This window comes from Squalius cephalus, assembly GCF_949319135.1.
Source record: "Squalius cephalus genome assembly, chromosome: 9".
NCBI classification, from domain to species: domain Eukaryota; kingdom Metazoa; phylum Chordata; class Actinopteri; order Cypriniformes; family Leuciscidae; genus Squalius; species Squalius cephalus.
The window spans coordinates 19,919,268-19,938,454 of record NC_137130.1 but is presented as its reverse complement, the minus strand read 5'-3'; the positions used below and the strand labels follow the sequence as shown (position 1 = coordinate 19,938,454).

The window sequence follows — 19,187 nt, the reverse complement described above, 5'->3', positions numbered from 1 at the left end:
TTAGCTTCAGACTGATTTTATCCAGTCTGAGGATATGTCAAAAATGTTTGATATTATGATCTAATTTTAGAAATAAGGATGCACGATATATCAGCCACTATATCAGTATCGGCCGATATATGTTCATTTTTAATGTTATTGCTATCGGCCCGATACAAAAATCTGGCTGATATGTTAAGGCCGATATATTAAAGCCGATACATAATGGATTATTTCCTTCAGCTGATACACTTCAGATGCGCACTGTTCGCCATGATGGTTTTGAATTGCTTGAAATATGATCGGAATCACTTCAGAAAAGGAAAATACAGTTAAGTGCAACATGATGCCCAGTTCCCTTTCAAGGGAACTCGAGCTGCGTCGAAACGCTGTGGGAACGCCTCTGCGTGATTGCGTCATGAAGCACGTATGAAACCAGTCCAATGGCATGACGGAACATCATGTGACGTCATCGACCAGGAAACTATAAAGCACACCTGAACCAAACAGCGTCAGCTTCTATGTCTTCAGCAAACGCTCTGTGAATCTATGTCCCTGGTGTTTTGTCTGTCTTAGAATTTGCTAGGCAGGAGTTTTCACCCATAAATATAAAAAATATATATATAAAAAAAAAACGTTATAATGGCGAGTGACCAAATTTTCAATAGTGTGTTCATCCCTACCCAGTCTACATCATGGGTGGGGATACACATGTATTGTGAGTTGTTCGTTTGGGAGTGCAGCACGCTCAGTCAGGCCTCGAGGGGGCTGAATATGAGTATTGTTGTGAGACAGTTGAGAACGCTGTGCTCCCGCCAATCGCTCTCGAGTCGCGGGGTTCGCAAATGGATCTGGCAGAGGTGTTAGAGACGGGCTTCGCCCTTTCTCTGCCTTCACCTGCCAGGTCCAGTGTCTCTGGGGTTGGATGCTATGTTGCAGACGTGGCCGTGGTCATGTCTATACGCATTTCCCCCGATTGCTCTGCTCCCAGGAGTTCTGGAAATGGTTCGCCAGGATGGGGTCAGTCTACTGCTAGTAGCCCCGTTCTGGCCAGCCCGAGTATGGTTTGCGGACCTGGTGTCTCTCCTCGACGGCTCTCCCCTGTAGATTCCGATCAGCAGGGACCTACTCTCTCAGGCGAGTGGGTTGATCCTTCACCCCCACCCAGAACTGTGGAAACTGTGGACTTGGCCTCTGAGGGGGCCCAGCTCATAAGTTCTGGTCTCTCAACCGTGGTTGTTGAGACCATTCTCCACTCCAGAGCTCCATCCACAAGGAAACTGGATACCTTGAAGTGGAGACTTTTCACTTCCTGGTGTGGAGAGCACCAGCTGGACCCTGTTAACTGCCCAGTGGGTGCAGTGCTGGAGTTCCTGCTGGAGTACCTGCAGGAGCGCTTCTCCGCAGGGTTATCCCCCTTCACACTGAAGGTGTACGTGGCAGCACTAGCTGCTTACCACGTCCGTTTGAGTGGAGTATCTTTGGGGAGACACCCACTAATAACTCGTTTCCTTTATGGCACTTTGAGGCTGAGGCCAGCAGTCCACACGAGGGTGCCGACATGGGACTTGAACTTCTTGTACTAGAAGGCCTCTCCCTAACTCCATTCGAGCCCATTGAGGAAGTTTCTGAGAATATCTCTAAAGACTGTCTTTTTCCTTGCTATTTCGTCTCTCAAGAGAATTGGAGACATTCAAGCACTTTCGGTATCTCCTTCGTGCATGGAATTTGCTCCTGGTATGGTAAAGGGTTTTCTTCACCCTAAGACCAGGTTATGTTCCTAAGGTTTCTACTAATACTGTAAGACCTAGAATTCTGCAGGCCTTCTGTCCTCCTCCAGACGTCAGACCTAGAGAAACTTTACCTGCTCTGCCCAGTTAGGCCCTTAGATGCTTAAGTCCACAGAACTGTGGAGAAAGTCTGAACACTGTTCGTTTGCAAAGGGGTGCCCGGCATCTAAGCAGAGGATGAGCAAGTGGGTGGTCGAGGCCATCTCACTTGCTTATGAGTCAGTCAATCAGCCTTCACCTTTGGCTGTACGGGCCCACTCCACTAGGAGTATGGCTGCTTCCAAAGCATTACTGACAGGAGTTTCCCTCCAAGATGTTTGTAATGCGGCAGGCTAGTCCTCACCGCATACATTCGTGAGGCTTCACTAGCTGGACCTTGGCTCCAATCGCTGTCGCCTAGATGTGTGCATTGATTTCACACAGATGGACACTTGCTCTTATGGCGGCGTGGGCATTAGCGTTCCCACAGCGTTTCGACGCAGCTCAAGTTCCCTTGAAAGGGAACGTCTCAGTTACGTATGTAACCCTAGTTACCTGAAGAGGGAATGAGACTCTGCGTCACCCTGCCATACTCCCAGCATACCTGTGATCGACTTGCTTCAGCCTATCAGAAACTGACGCTGTTTGGTTAAGGTGTGCTTTATAGTTTCCTGGTCGATGACGTCACATGACGTTTTGCATGCCAATGGACTGGTTTCATACGTGCTTCATGACGCAATCATGCAGAGGCGTTCCCACAGCGTTTCGACGCAGCGTCTCGTTCCCTCTTCAGGGAACTAGGGTTACATATGTAACCAAGACGTTTTTAAAATGAAAAATTAAAGTGTCTGCTAAATGATTAAATGTAAATTTACAAAGTCGGACGAGTTATTCAGAAGTTCTGTAGTGTATTCCAGCCTTGGGTTAATTTGGGATTGTAAATTTGGATTTTAAGTTTGCAAAAATTATTTCCTGACACGTTTCTAGCAGCAAATTCAAGGCACCTGCAAATCTCTCTTGAATACCAGAAACCTAAAAATAGAGTCCTCGTCTTTTGTCGTTTCAGGTGGTCTCATCCCTAGGGTTATTAGTTTAGCCAATATCATCATCTAGTTTAATCATGATTTTTTTAAATGTCTATTTAATATTTAATGTGAAATTAAATGTTAATTTGTTTTTCTGTGTACTGTCATTTTATTTGTTATTTACATTTTAAGTGCAATGAGATTGTGTCCAGTAAGTGTTTCATACAAAATCTCATGTGTCTATAGGATCGTATGTGGCTGATTTTGATGGCAGAAGCTCTTTGCTCTACCGATTCAACCAGAAGTCTATGAGCACAGTGAAAGATGTTATATCGCTGCGATTTAAGAGTCGACAGGCAGAAGGTGTTTTACTGCATGGAGAAGGCCAGCGAGGGGATTATATCACTCTGGAGCTTCATCGTGGCAGGCTGGCCTTGCATCTAAACTTGGGTGAGTTACAGTACTGGGGGAAGCTAGCAACTTCAAAGGGTTGAAGTATTATTCATATATTTAACCATATTTATTTTGGAGTGGAGACTATTGTAGTGTTTGTTTGTACAGAATATAAGAGTGATTTCTGAAGGATCATGTAAGACTAGAGTAATGATGCTGAATTTTTTTTTGCCATCATAGGAATAAATTACTTTAATAAATGATTTTAAATTCTAATAACGTTTCACAATATTGTAGTTTTTTTACCAACCCCAGAGTTTTGAGCGGTAGTGCATGCTAATGACTGGAAGTTATTCATGGCTATTAACATATATGGAAAAACTTATCATTGGCAGATGACAACCGGGTGAGATCCAGCAGTGCTCGTATGGTGGTCACCTTAGGAAGTCTCCTGGACGATCTGCACTGGCACTCTGTTCTGATCGAACGCTTTAACAAGCAGGTCAACTTCACTTTGGATAGACACACTCAGCACTTTAGGACCAAGGGTGATGGAGTCTCCTTAGAGGTCGACTATGAGGTAGGTCTCTGGGACCCCCTGTTTTCCTCTTTTTGAAAATGACAAGCCTTTTGAGGTGGTCAATTCTACACATGTGCAACTTGTCTGGCGTGGTCAAAGTTGTACGCAAGTCTAAAAAGTGGTGCAAGAAATGTTGTCAGCTCTTTTAAACGGCCTGTTATACTAAATTCATCTGACCTAGATGTATGATGATTTTTATATAGCTATAATGAGAGATAAAAGGGTCTAATTTGAATAATTTATTTATAAAATACAATATAGTAAAATACAATATTTTCAGTCTCATATGATCCTTCAGAAATTATTCTGATGTGTTGATTTAGTGCTCACACTAACAATAATATTTCTTATTATCATCTCATTTCTTATTGTTGAAAACCGTTGTACTGCTTAATATTTTTATGGAAATTCTATGGAATTTTTATGGAAATTTTTATGGAAATGATTCTTTCCACACACACACACACACACACACACACACACACACACACACACACACACACACACACACACACACACACACAAAAATCTTACTGACCCCAACCATTTGAACAGTAGTGTATATAAAACACACTGATATAATTTTGAAATGAAATAATACCCATTGTCTAAGAATAATTAAATAATTTACTGAACACATAATTGAATATGTTATTGAATTACTGTAAGTGTTTTATAGAGGGCAATACAAATAAAATCCAACCAAGAGATGCATATCAGGTGTTTGAGGTAAATATAACTACAGTACCACAGAAAAAATGCGGCAGGCTAGTCCTCACCGCATACATTCGTGAGGCTTCACTAGCTGGACCTTGGCTCCAATCGCTTTCGCCTAGATGTGCGCATTGATTTCACACAGATGGACACTTGCTCTTATGGCGGCGTGGGCATTAGCGTTCCCACAGCGTTTCGACGCAGCTCAAGTTCCCTTGAAAGGGAACCTGCCGCATTACAAAGTTTTTGTATTTGTATTGTCTTCATCACACAGGTCTGGTTTTCGGGAGGCCTAGGACAATGTTTTTTTTAAAGTCCCCGTGAACCGGAAGTTGCAAACGACTTTTCTCCAGTGTTATGACGTATTTCCAAGTGAAACGGAATATTGAACAGAGGGCAGGGTTTTACTCTAGCGCTCCTCCTCTCAATCTCTCGCTCATAGCAGACTAACGGTTTGAGGGGAGTGGTTACGCGTTTTCAAACCAAGCCGTCAAACCTACGTCATCAGAAAAAGACGCCATTCCAGACCGGAAGTAACTTTTCAGATTTTGATTAAAGATTACCATGGTAAAAAAAAATTTTTTTTTTATATTTGCTTGCATGGATTAATTGTTCACCACAAGACTAGTAATATGCGCTAACAAAGTAAATAGGGTCAATTTTGATTTCATGGGGGCTTTAATAGACATGTGGTGCTAGGTTACCACAAGAAAATGCATTATTGATCATCGAAAGAAAAATGTAGTTCATAAATCCACTGTGATGGAATATCTGCCTCCCCTCGTATCACTGTTTCCCCAGGCGTCCATCGGCTGTCCTAGAGCCAGACTTACAACAGTCAAAGGCTAACTGGAGTGCAGCTGATGAGGTGCACTGAAGTTAATATCACTATAAATGGAGCATTTCACCTCTCCTATGAGAGATGGCACTGTCCTGTGTATGAGCAGAAAAGGTGTCCTCAAGATCCAGGAATGACATGACATACTGTAGCTTGACTGCCACTGAGACCGCCTGGCCACAGACTGACTTTTATTCCCCTCAGCAGCAAGGACACTGCTGTTGTTGTTTTATGCTTTCTAATTACTTGATCGTCTTGTTCATTTATATATTTAATTTTAAATGTAAGCCCCTACAATCCTACTGTTTTCAATGGAATCTAGTGCTCTCTGCAAAGGAACATCACAGGACTGGGGAATGTAGGAAAAGTGTTAAAAAAAAAAAAAACCTGATCTAAAGCATTCAAGATGCAGCAGTGCTGGACAGCGGAGTAACTGATGGAAAAATTAATTCTGGACTGTATTCATCAATTGTATATAGAACCATGTCAGATTGTCCATATGTGAGATGGAGCCTAACAGAGTGAAGCTCAAGCAGAATAACAATGAAGCTTCACAGAATGAATGTACTGGCTAAGCCTGGCTCTTTTGGAATAACCAAGTCAGGTCCTGATCTTAAACCCACTGAAATGTTGTGGCATGACCTGAAACAAATCATGTAAGACAGTCCAAAATACCAAAGACTTCAGGCATTTTGTTTACCACAACAATGTGCCAGTCTCATGACAATGGTCAGAAGCAGTGTTTAATATTATGGGCTGAGAGGGATATATTTTGTATGCGCAAATTTTATAAATAAATATAAATTTGATGTAGATATATAATATTTAGAATATATTGTGCATATATATATATATAGAGAGAGAGAGAGAGAGAGAGAGAGAGAGAGAGAGAGAGAGAAAAGAAACATATTTAATGTTGTTCATGTTTTGAAATTAGATATGTTTTATTCATTCTCTATAACAGTTAAGCTTTGGTGGGATCCCACTGCCAGGGAAACCTGGAACCTTTATTCGACGTAACTTTCATGGCTGCATGGAGAACCTCTACTACAATGGAGTGAATGTCATTGACCTGGCTAAACGACGAAAGCCTCAGATATACAGTGTGGTAAGCAGCTGGTGTATTATGAGAAATGGGTTTTGACCTAGTGATGTTTAATCATGTCCAGACTCCAGACATATTACTTCTGCCTCTTCAATATCAGCAAGAATCATTAAATGTGTGCACAAACTGTGCCAAGTTTCACACTTGATCAGGGCCCACGTGTCCTGGAAAACCTGGAAATCCTGGAAAATTAATGACCAATTATCAGCCCTGGAAAACACATGGAAGATGAGAGAAAACATAAAATGTCCTGGAAAATCTGGACAAATCGTTCTTTTTTTTACGTGTTTTATTTCATTTAAGAACAAACAATTTACAACTGGCCCGAAGCTACATTAGTAGCAGAAAGTGCTATGTTCAGGACACTGAGTTTTGACACATGAGAGAAGTGTTTTGAATTACCTGCTGCTTTAAACTCGCTGTGACGTAGTGGCTTTCGACACTTGCCTATGCTCGCATGTCCGGGGGGCCCAATTACAGAAATAATGGTAACACTTTATTTTACAGTGTCCTTGTTACATATGTTACATGTACTTACCATAGTAATAACAGTAAATTATGCATAGTTACATGCAACTATCCCTCACCCAAATCTTAATCCTACCCTAACCGACCGCTATAGTAAGTATGTAGTTAATTAATATTACTCAGTACTTAAATGTATAAGTACACTGTAACAGTGACACCTTAAAATAAAGTGTGACCGAAATCTGTAAATATGTTTCTTTAAATTATTATCATTATTGTTATATCACCCTAATGTTAAAACCTATAAGACATTTACTTTATAAATTAACAAAATTTACAATTTTAAATATCGTCTCTGTCAGACAGAAACCTTGTATCTCCATATTTCGTCAGAATAATCTGTCTGTGGGTTTTGCAAATATTTAACCAACAAAAAGTATTAAACAGAGCTTGTGTTGTGACTAAACCTCATAACTCCACTGGATCCTCAAACTGTCAGTAAAACCTTGTGCTGCATGCAGTTTGTGCTTATTTGCAATGCAAGAGTAAAGGTATTTTGTTTAACTTTGTTAATATTAATTCTTGCAAACTAATGATTTTTATACGGTATATGCAAGCGGTCGGCAAACTACAGCATGCATGACAGCATTGTCTATGAACTTTAATTTTTGCGGTAGCTCTGTATATTTCTATGACAGCGCTGTCGAAGAGTAATTAGCTTGTGAATTGGATTTACAGTACTTATTCTAGAGCATTGTAATGTTGGAAGCAGATCTCATAACAAATGTCACTAGACCAGGAAGATTTAAAACGAGTGGTTCATTCATAAATCCGTAAGATCTTACCTTCATGCTCATTACCTTTCAGTGCTGTTGTCATTGTGTTCTGTCTGCTGGTTTGTATTTCCACAGCATGAAGGTCAGATCTTAAGGATTTATGAACGAACCGCTCGTTTTAAAATGTTCCCGGTCTACTGACGTTTGTCATCCGCTTCAAACATTACAATGCTCATGATAACTTTCATTAGTAAATCCACTTCACCAGCTAATTACTCTTCGACAACGATGCCATTGAAATATACAGAGCTACCGCAAAAACGGAAGTTCAAAGACAAAATTCTAAAGAGGGCTGCGCGCTTGTTTCTCTGGCGCAGAAGGTCTATAGAGTGCGCGACAGTATAAGAAATCTTTGAAGTTCACTTAAATGCTCCATTTAAAATGACAAATAAATACATACACTGTAAGCGCTCCACAAGATATGTTTGATTATACCATCTGGATGCTCAAAATTGATCGGGTGAATGCACATTTTAAACAGCTTATAAGTTAATCACCGTTCTGAACTAATGCGCTGCTTCATTGTAATGCACACACATACAGATAGTAGCTCCACATCACGTGCAGATCGTGCGCACACAGAAACATTCAGTAGAGCAGAAATGTATTGTCAACACTGTTCTGTGATTTGTCAATAAAATAGCTTATGAAAAGGTCTAGCATATATTTCGTAAGAACTAAAGCCCACAGCTTCACTGTTAAAAGTTTCACTGTCACGTTCAGTTTATTTTAGGTTCTTGGACTTTCTGTTTTGTTTACATTCATCACATGTGTTCCTTGTTCTAGTTTCCCGCAACTGATCAGTCATCGTGGACATTAACAATCACAGCTGCTCGTCTTTTAGTTAATAATCACTGTGTATTTAAGTTCCTGCTTTTGTTCTGTTCCTTGTCCTGTATTGTTTGTGCATAGCACACTGTCTCACATGCTTAGTATCTTGTTTAAATAAACCCCGCGTAATACCTCATCTTCTTCTACATCCTCCTTCGATCATCGTGTTACAAAAAGAGAGATGCTGCCAGGTAGATTTAATTCACACACAGTCAGCTTTAATTTACTTTTAAAAGTATCTTTCCTTTTTACTATTAAAATTATTTATTTTAAAACATTAAACATAATAGCATAATTTATGCAATTGTGATATCTTTAAGACTTCGATAGAGAGAGGAATTTATTCTTTAGGCCGTGAATCTGTATTCTTTGCATGTCTTTTATTCCCTTTTTAAAGAAATGTGAAATGTCCTGGAAAATGGTCTCTGTAAAAGAATGGGAACCATTCAATACAAATCATATTTGTTCTGTCTTCATGCTGAAAAGCTTCTTGTTAGAAAGACAGAAATATATTTTAAATGATCACATCACACTCCTGTTTATTTCCCTAAATCAAAATGACAAGACAACCATAACTCAATCACTTCAGAGGAGAGATGAATGACATTGCATCTATCTCTGTAAGAAACAAATATGTGTTCCCGTTACACAGTGCTTAATAAATAATTGGCATTCAAAAATAGCAATTAAAAGATGCTGTGACTGACACTGTATGTTCTAGAAAAACTGAAGCTGTACAGTCAATGACGTCAGTAAACGGTGATGGCACAACTAAAAGAGCATCATTCAGGTTTCTGCGCGGCTCTAACTACAAGTACATAGCTTTACTGCGCGCAAAACACTTAGCTGTAAGCACCAACCAATGAGAGTGATTTTGAACTTAAGAAAGCGGATTGGTCAAAAATATTTGTTGAGGGCCTATAGCAAAACATAGCCTCCAAATTCATTTACATAAACCTATGCTTACACTTTCTTGCTATGTCTCTCGCCCACACTGTCAAAATTAATGCACTTGTTAATGCCGGATTGTTTCAAAACAAATGCCGGAAAGCAAACATCCAAAATCTGATATTTCCGGAACAAGATCCGTTGGGATCTGGCTCAAATTAAGCACTGACGTTACACAGCTTAAGGCTGTCAGGTTGGGAGAAGGTCTGCAGAGGCCTCAGTTCAGTGATCTGGTGTCTGTACAGCCCTGTGGCACAGGGATCAATGAGGTGTTCACCTCACACTGCAGTAACCTTTTCACGCCTACGTGAGCTTCTGTCCTGCGGATGTGCTCTCTGTGTTTCTGTTGCTCTCTGTGGATCTGCGCTGGTGACATTTAGCCAGACCGCCTGCTGCCTTTGTGGGTTTAGCCTGTCTGGCTCTCAGCCTCCCCAATTCTCATGTAACCCTTCAGCTTGTTTCCTCTTTCTTTTTTTTTTCTTTTTTTATTCGCTACTAGGTTTCTTAATTGCATCTCATTTTTTACACTCTTTTTGTATTTTCCATTAAGTTTTTCAACTGAGGTTTATACACACAATGTTTTGAATACACCATCTCTATGATGAGCATGTTTTAATCTCTGTATTAAAATTCTTTGCAATATGTTTTTAGTGCATAAATTCAAAAGTAAATATTTTAACCAAACATTTTATTACTTTTTGCTTGATGATTACAGAACAAGACATTTTTAGAGTCAATTCAACTTTTCTTGAAACTTGAATATATATATTTTTTGAAACCGTCCTGAATGCAAATTGTACATTTCTATGAGAAGTAGATTTTTAAAGGAGCTATCCTTTTCTTTTTTTAAGGACAGTCTTATACGGTATCTCTTACACTATCTTGTGATTGCGTGATTTTGGCCTCATCGGTGTCATCTGAGTAGATGCAATCAGTTACAGTAGATATGCAATTGGGTCAGGCTGCATTGCCATTTGGTCATTCCCTGCTTGCATGTAAACCGATGCTTTGGCGTTCTCCCTTCTCTCACAGGGCAACGTGACCTTTTCCTGTTCGGAACCACAGCTGGTGGCCGCCACATTTCGGAGCTCCAGCAGCAGCTTTCTGTCGCTGCCAGCACCTGCACCATTCCTGGAGGGCCTTTCGGTGCGCCTGCAATTTCGCACCTGGAACCCTGATGGCCTGCTGCTGTCCAGTCCACTGATCTCTGGACAGGAGCCACGTTACCTGATTTTGCTGATCAGCAGTGGGCGCCTCCACCTCACACATCAGACGTCAACTCTGAAGATGTCAGAAGTGTCAGCTGGTGAGCAGACCCATCTCGGCTCTTTTGTAGCTTGACTTTAAATCCCAGTTCTCTCAAAAATACAGTTCAGATACTTGCATTGAGAGAACTTTTGGGGCAAACCCTGCTGGAAAATCATCTTAAACCAGCCCAAGTTTGTTTGCTAGACTTAGTTGGTGTCCCAGCCTGGGGTGAATGTCCCAAAAGCGTCATTAGTTAACTATTGTCCGTCATTGGCAGCACAGTTCAACGAATCGGTGTTTCCAGAAACCATAATTTAAATTAACTTTCTCAAACAGCATCGCAAACTTGTGTGATTGAAACTACAGCTCTCAACATGTGGTTAGAAGCATAGTTTCTTGTTAGTATGACCTGCTAGGACTAAAATAGATTAAAACAGAAAGCTAAAATGCAGTACATTCCTGTAAATAAAACAACAGGGAACAAAAATAGCAGAGTAATCCGCAGATGCCATGTTCATTATTTTCAACAGTAATAATCAGACATTACTTTAATCGCGAACCAAACTTAAGTAGAAGTTATTATTCCACCACCTGCTTGACGTCATAAACGACAATTCTATATTGTTGAACAAATGTGGTTAAAGCGACAGATGTGCGACAAAGTTAATTCTGTTTTGCGAAACAGTTGTGACTAGCTAGTTAATTTAAACTGATAAACCAGCTAAAAAACAGCTTGGCCAGGCTGGGAGACCAGTTTCAATCATCTAAGACCAGCGAGGTGTTTCTCCCCCCCACAGATTAGGTATAATTTTACAACCAGACTTTGTTCTTTAAATGCTGGTAGCCTATATAAAAAAACAATTAAAAACAGAAGTATAGCATAAAAAACACTTATGATGCTAAATCATGTAATTGATATAGCATTTATTCTTTTTAACATTCATTCTTCAGCTCAGCAATTTAACATGCACCAGGCAAATTGTAAAAGGTATAAAGCTTCAGCAAGTGACACGGAAATGCAGCTGTGATCAAATGGTAGAGCTGTCACTTTTATCTAGGCATGACACACTCTAGCCACTGAAATTACTGCTTTGAAGGAGTCTAATTGGAAATGCTGCTCAGTTTCAGCAATTATGTGCACATAACGATCAAGAGTATAAATGTCTCTGTTTTTCATTTCAGCCAGCCTGGCAATGCAGAGGCATCCTATTACTTTCACAGCACAGAATGACACGCTTTTTCTATGGTCCTCTTCTCACCAATGAGATGCTTGAGCAAAACAAAACCATTTGTATGAAAGGCAACACTTACAGCTTATCTTGTCACCCAAAAAGGCAATAACGTCATTTTTGTTCACCGTTCTGGACAAAAGATCAAAGGACACATACATGCTGGTCTAAACAAGATTAGTGTCTGAGACCAACAGTTGTGTGTTTCAGTCTAGTGAGAAATCCTGATGTTCAACAACAATCGACACGCAGCAGGGGGAAGGAGGTCACTCTCCATCTGTTGTGCAGGGCCAGTCTGTTTTAAAGCTGCTGTTTTATCCTACCTGAAACCTTTTTTTTTTTTTGAGTCTAACTCTCGTCATAGGAGCATTGGCAGAAATAGAGAGTGTTGTAATTACCGGAATAGAAGAAGTGAAGCGCTTGAGCTCAAACGACAAACAGATGGCTGGCACAGGGGAGACTGTAGACACACAGTGGCCGCGCACAGCTTGGGCGCCCTTCACATATAATGGCCAGAATTAATTAAATCAAACCTCAAAGAGAATTTATCTTTTGGGGATGGGGGTCGAGGGGGCAGGTTTTTTATTTTGCCAGCAGATTAGCTTTCTTGGCACTTTGTATTGTGATATTGAGTTCTCTGTTTCATCATAGTTTTGTTTTGTGTGAGAGTTGACGGTTCATACTGATTGTTGCCTTGGATGACTTTATAGTATGTGTGTGGTTTGTTAACATCATTGTAATGTGGTATGTTGTTTCACTTAAAGGTGTTTCATGGTCATACACCCTTGGTGTGTTCCTTAAAACATGGCGATTTTGATTGACAGGTCAGAGGGTGAATGATGGTTTGTGGCATTCAGTGAGTCTCAATGCTAGAGGTCAGCAGATCATCATGACCCTGGACAGTGAGCCCGCATCCACCATCCAGCTGACCAACTACCTGGAACCAAAAGACAAACACTATTTTGGAGGTAAAAGAATATGCAAATATTTCCAGAAAGGACCAAAAAAGATAATTTCTGTTACAGATTCGACATTTGTATTAATAAAAACTCACAAAGTTAAAACATTTAAAATCAAACTGAATCAGATGATAAGCCAGTGTCATTTTAATATGATTTATATAATATTGTATTTATTAATAATTTGAATTATCTTTTATTTTTGTATTTTCATTTTAATTTTAGCTATTGTGCTGTTTTGTCTTTTTTATTAGATGTTGTTTTTATATTTCTATTCAGCTTTAATTCATTTTTATTTCTTTTTAGTAGCTGTTTTAGTTCAAGTTAAACTTATTTTATAAGAGTTATTTGCCAAGGCAGCATTTCTTATAATCTAATATTTGTATTTTATTTCATCTTTATATCAATTACCAGAAACAATTATTTTAAAATAATTTTAGTTTTAGTTAACAATAACACTATCAAGAGCTAAAGATGAATTATGATAGATAAATGAAATTATGTATTTTATGTATTCATTAATATAGATATAGATAGATATAGATATAATGAGATATAGCAATCAAAATGGTCCTAATTTTGCCTTTTGTGCATTTTGTTGGCATACATGAAACCATAGAATATAATGTGCAAAATTGGGAAGATATAAATGACATATTTCACACCTACAGTCAGATATATTTTCATCTATTCTTTCAGGATGTCCTGTATCCCAAAACAAATCCAGCTGCTTGAATCCCACGATGGCCTTTCAAGGCTGCGTCCGGCTCATCCTTGTCAACAACCAACCTGTCGATCTTCTGTCAGTCCAGCAAGGCCATCTAGGAAGCTACAGTCAGCTACAGTTTGACTTATGTGGCATTCGTGACAGGTGCAGTTGAACATATGCCTCATCCATATTTCTTTTGCTGTTTTACATTTGTCTACCAAAAAAATATCTATTGGATTTTATTTTATTCATGGCACCTTGGAAACTTGAACATATCAGAGCTGTTCTTTGTTATTAAGGCCTCAGGTTGTGCTGTCTGAGCTATTGGCAGAGCCCTAATTAGAAATGGAAAAAGTTCATTTGTAATCAAGGTTGTGGCCCACTAACAAGCTCAGTGCTGCGTTCTGCACTTCTTCTCATTACTGCATACTGGAATCAAAGCCCTCATCGACCATGAGCCGCATGACCCCTGCTGTCCCCAGGTCTACAGGCCTCCTGTTTGGAGAATGGGGGATTTCTCTTGTCTCCTTGTTAAGTTTATTTTGAGTAAACAAGATAAATGCCAACAATGGATGGTGGGATCTTTAGTTATAGATCTGTAGAAGATGAAGGGGATATACACTTATGTACAAATGTTTGGGGTTGGAAAGATTTTGTATTTTTTATTTTATTTTATATATATAAAGGTCTCTTATGCTCACCAAGGCTACATTTATTTGAAATACAAAAATAGAGTAAAACAGTCGTATTGTGAAATAGTATTGCAATTTAAAATAACTGTTTTCTATTTTAATATATTTAAAAGGGTATTAATAATAAATTATCAGTGTTGAAAACAGTTGTTCTGCAATATATTTACTGTCACGTTTGATCAATTTAATCTGTCCTTGCTGAATAAAAGTATTATCAACAATTTATCAACAACCAAAAAATTACTGACCTCAAATTTTCAAACTAGAGTCAAATGTTACTTACAACACTCATAATTATCCTTAAAGATTCTGTAGAAAACCTAAAGTATATTATATATAGTAATGTATATTGATGCCATTTAAAACTCACACTCTGATGACATGTAATGTCTGCGCGAACGGTGTGCGAGGGTATGTTAAAACATATGTTGGACATCTCATCGTAGCCCTCGGAACGAGGTCTATGATTGGAAGAACATTTTATGGTCCTACGCCTTCCACAGACAATGTAAATACATATAAATACACAGCATTCCAAATTATTATGCAAATTGGATAATGCATAAACATTTAAATATTTAGTTTTTTATCAAACTCATGGATGGTATTGTGTCTCCGGGCTCTTTGGACCTACTGTTCGGCCACCCCTAACCCGTGCTCACAAGCAGAAACGGTTGCAGTGGGCCCAGAAATACATGAAGACTTGTTTACTGATGAGTGCTGTGCAATCCTGGATGGTCCAGATGGATGGAGTAGTGGATGGTTGGCGGATGGCCACCATGTCCCAATAAGGCTGCAACGTCAGCAAGGAGGTGGCGGAGTCATGTTTTGGGCCGGAATCATGGGGAGAGAGCTGGTAGGCCCCTTTAGGGTCCCTGAAGGTGTGAAATGACCTCAGCAAAGTATATAGAGTTTCTGACTGACCACTTTCTTCCATGGTACAAAAAGAAGAACCATGCCTTCAGTAGCAAAATCATCTTCATGCATGACAATGCACCATCTCATGCTGCAAAGAATACCTCTGTGTCATTGGCTTCTATGGGCATAAAATTAGATAAACTCATGGTGTGGCCCCCATCCTCCCCAGACCTCAAGAGTCAACCCTATTGAGAAACTTTGGAGCATCCTCAAGCAAAAGATTAATGAGGGTGGGAGGCAGTTCGGATCAAAACAGCAGCTCTGGGAGGCTATTCTGACATCCTGCAAAGAAATTCAAGCAGAAACTCTCCATAAACTCATAAGTTCAATGGATGCAAGAATTGTGAAGGTGATATCAAAGAAGGGGTCCTATGTTAACATGTAACTTGCCCTGTTAAGATGTGTTTGATTGAAATAGCTTTTGATTTCAGTGAATATGACCTCCCAATGTTGCAAATTCAACAAATTACCACTTTCAGTTCTTTACAACCTATAAAATGTTTTCAAACTCCGTTGTGCATAATAATCTGAAACAGTGCATTTTGAGTTTTTTTATTTTTGAAAAAAATACTGTTTATGTTGGGTGGTTTGTTCAATGAAATTGATAAATAATTTTTGTAAATAATTTTTGAAATTATACTGACTGTTATTTGCATCGACTATTTAGGAAAATCAGTGTAAAATATAATTTGCATAATAATTTGGAACGCGGTGTCCAATATCACCTACCCTGCCTTCAACCAGATCACCGAACTAGCTTTAATTCAGTCTCTCAGTATGTTTTCATTTGGCGGCAGGGACATGTCCCTCTGGCTTGTCTGTACAGTGGGATTTTATTAATAGTGAACTTGTATGAACATGACAAGACCCCTCCATCAGTGGTAAGTCTAAATCATTCATGAGCAGCTGTCATAGTCTGAGAGGCTCCGCTGTGAGCTATGTGACAGTTTTTGTGAGCCTGCCAGAGGGCGAATGCTCCCGGCTGCTAGACTGAACCTTTCCTCCGTCTCTGCCCCCTCTGTATGCAGCCTCAGACTGTCTCTGATAATCGTGTGCCAAAATAGCTGACCCCTGCAATGCTTTGCCCTCTTTGGGGTTTTGGATATTGTCAAAGAGAGCTTCTCCATGGAGACAAATTTGTTTAGTTTTTTCCCTTTTGTGAAGCACTTACATTTTTCGAACTTAATGAAGCCTCAGTGGAAGACTTATTTTAATGATGTAGTCGTATTTTGTCTGAAGGTGGTGACACATGGGAAGCCGATTCAGGGTGAGAGATCTGCAAATGAGCAAACTAACTAAAAGCGGCAATGCTGTAACTTTAATTCTGTTTTGATTTATACAGTAAATAATATTAAAGTATAGTTAATATATATATAATGCATATTTATAAAGTCATTTCCCCCTCCCCCTACCTAATACCTTGGGGTATTGTTTTTGCTAGTAACGTAAAGTTTAGTTCAGGGGTTTTCAAACTGAACTCACAAGTAATTTTAATTACTTTATTCTATTGATAGCATTTTTTAAAGTTAATCTTGAATATGCTGTTTATTTAATATATTTAATAACTAAACGTGTTAAATACTATAGAAATATCCATCCATTGTCCAAACTGCTTGTCATGTAAGGTCCTGGGGATGCTGGAGCCTATTAAAGGATTTTGTTTTTAATAAGAAGTATCACTAAATATAATTTTTTCACATAGTTTAAATAGTAATCTATACTAGTACTGATTTTAGTTTTATTCATGAAAGTACACTACCATTCAAAGTTTGGGGTCGGGAAGATTTTTAAAAGGTTTTTGAAATGTTCAGGGTACATTTACTGTATTTGATAAAAAATACAGTAAACACATTAATATTGTGAAATATTACTACAATTTAAACTAAATGTTGTTTATTCCTGTTATGGCAAAGCTGAATTTTCAGCAGCCATTTCTCCAGTTTTCATTTATCATCACAGTTCAAAACGGTTGTGCTGCTTTCAAAAGAACACAGTACATTTTCATTAGATTTTTTTTGTAACAATGTCAAAGTTTTTACTGTCACCTTTGATCAATTTAATGAATCCTTGATGAATAAAAGTATTAATAAAAAAAAAATTTAATTCTTGGCATCAGTTTGGTAACCCTCAAAATTCCTAAACATTGCTGTTCATGTCCCATTGATAACTAGATGTACCGCATCGCGGTACAAAATATGACCGCCGCTCAGGCCTGCACTGGCTTTCCACAAAAATAAATGACGTGGAGTAATTTGGCTGTATTGCGTGTTTATGTATATACCTAAAAAAAGTAGTAGTATGTGCATGTCTGTCTGTGTGTGTGTGTGTTTGTGTATGTGTGTGTCTGTGTGTGTGTGTGTGTGTGTGTGTGTCTGTGCGTGTATGTATGTGTGCGTACATGTGTGCGCGTGTGTGTTTGTGTGTGTGTGTGTCTGTGCATGTGGATTTGTATGTGTGTGTATGGGTGTGTGTCTGTGCGTGTGGATGTCAGTGTGTGTGCATGCTTGCGTTTGTTTGTATTCCTGCATGTGTGTGTGTGACAGTATCATCCTAAACCAGCAACCCTTCGCTCAACAGCACCATCTACAGGCCGATGAGTGTACAGTCACTAAATGTGCACATAAATGAATTTATTTTATACCCCCCCATGGATGAAATTCTACAAAACTTAGCAGAGGATACCCCCAGAGGATGTCAAGTTAATCATACACATGAAATATGGTGCAGTTCTGAACATCTCCACTGAAGATAGGGGCAATTAAAGCAGAATAATATTGCATTTTCATTTTTTATGGGAGGGGCGCAAATCACAAATGAGTGATTATGGGCTAGGTTGATGTGGGCCCTTAAGAGCAACATACCATAAAAATTTCTTCATCCTCGGTGCCACGGTTCAGGTAGTTATTTAGGAAAAACTGCATTTTTTGGGGTTTGGGGGGGCCCAGCGCGGGGGGGGGGGGAGTGGCCCCCGGGACCAAACGAAATTTTTCCGTAGAAGTCTAGTGGGGCTACATGCCCACCAAATTTCATGTTCCCCGGTGTTTCGGTGTCCCTGGTATCGTTGACGAAAAATTTACGGGGGCCCCAGCGCAGGGGGGAAGTGGCCCCCGGGGACCAAACGAAATTTTTCCGTAAAAGTCTAGTAGACCAACATACCATAAAAATTTCTTCATCCTCGGTGCCACGGTTCAGGTAGTTATTTAGGAAAAACTGCATTTTTTTGGGTTTGGGGTGGCCCAGCGCGGGGGGGGGGGGGGGGGGGTGGCCCCCGGGGACCAAACGAAATTTTTCCGTAGAAGTCTAGTGGGGCTACATGCCCACCAAATTTCATGTTCCCCGGTGCTTCGGTGTCCCTGGTATCGTTGACGAAAAATTTACGGGGGCCCCAGCGCGGGGGGGGGGAGTGGCCCCCGGGGACCAAACGAAATTTTTCCGTAAAAGTCTAGTAGACCAACATACCATAAAAATTTCTTCATCCTCGGTGCCACGGTTCAGGTAGTTATTTAGGAAAAACTGCATTTTTTGGGGTTTGGGGGGGCCCAGCGCGGGGGGGGGAGTGGCCCCCGGGCACCAAACGAAATTTTTCCTTAGAAGTCTAGTGGGGCTACATGCCCACCAAATTTCATGTTCCCCGGTGCTTCGGTGTCCCTGGTATCGTTGACGAAAAATTTACGGGGGCCCCAGCGCGGCTGGGGGAGTGGCCACCGGGGACCAAACGAAATTTTTCCGTAAAAGTCTAGTAGACCAACATACCATAAAAATTTCTTCATCCTCGGTGCCACGGTTCAGGTAGTTATTTAGGAAAAACTGCATTTTTTTGGGTTTGGGGGGGCCCAGCGCGGGGGGGGAGTGGCCCCCGGGGACCAAACGAAATTTTTCCTTAGAAGTCTAGGGGGGCTACATGCCCACCAAATTTCATGTTCCCCGGTGCTTCGGTGTCCCTGGT

General features: G+C 39.9%; 1 protein-coding gene across 1 annotated transcript in view; it reads left to right on the top strand.

Annotated features, from left to right (window-relative positions):
- cntnap5a (contactin associated protein family member 5a) overlaps positions 1–19,187 on the top strand; it is an 87,871-nt gene that overhangs the window by 40,482 nt on the left and 28,202 nt on the right. Inside the window, exons 5-10 of the mRNA XM_079881324.1 lie at positions 3,020–3,223; positions 3,562–3,746; positions 6,263–6,406; positions 10,519–10,792; positions 12,788–12,931; positions 13,622–13,793. Coding sequence (XP_079737450.1) covers positions 3,020–3,223; positions 3,562–3,746; positions 6,263–6,406; positions 10,519–10,792; positions 12,788–12,931; positions 13,622–13,793 — 1,123 coding nt within the window. The remainder of the gene's footprint in view (positions 1–3,019; positions 3,224–3,561; positions 3,747–6,262; positions 6,407–10,518; positions 10,793–12,787; positions 12,932–13,621; positions 13,794–19,187) is intronic.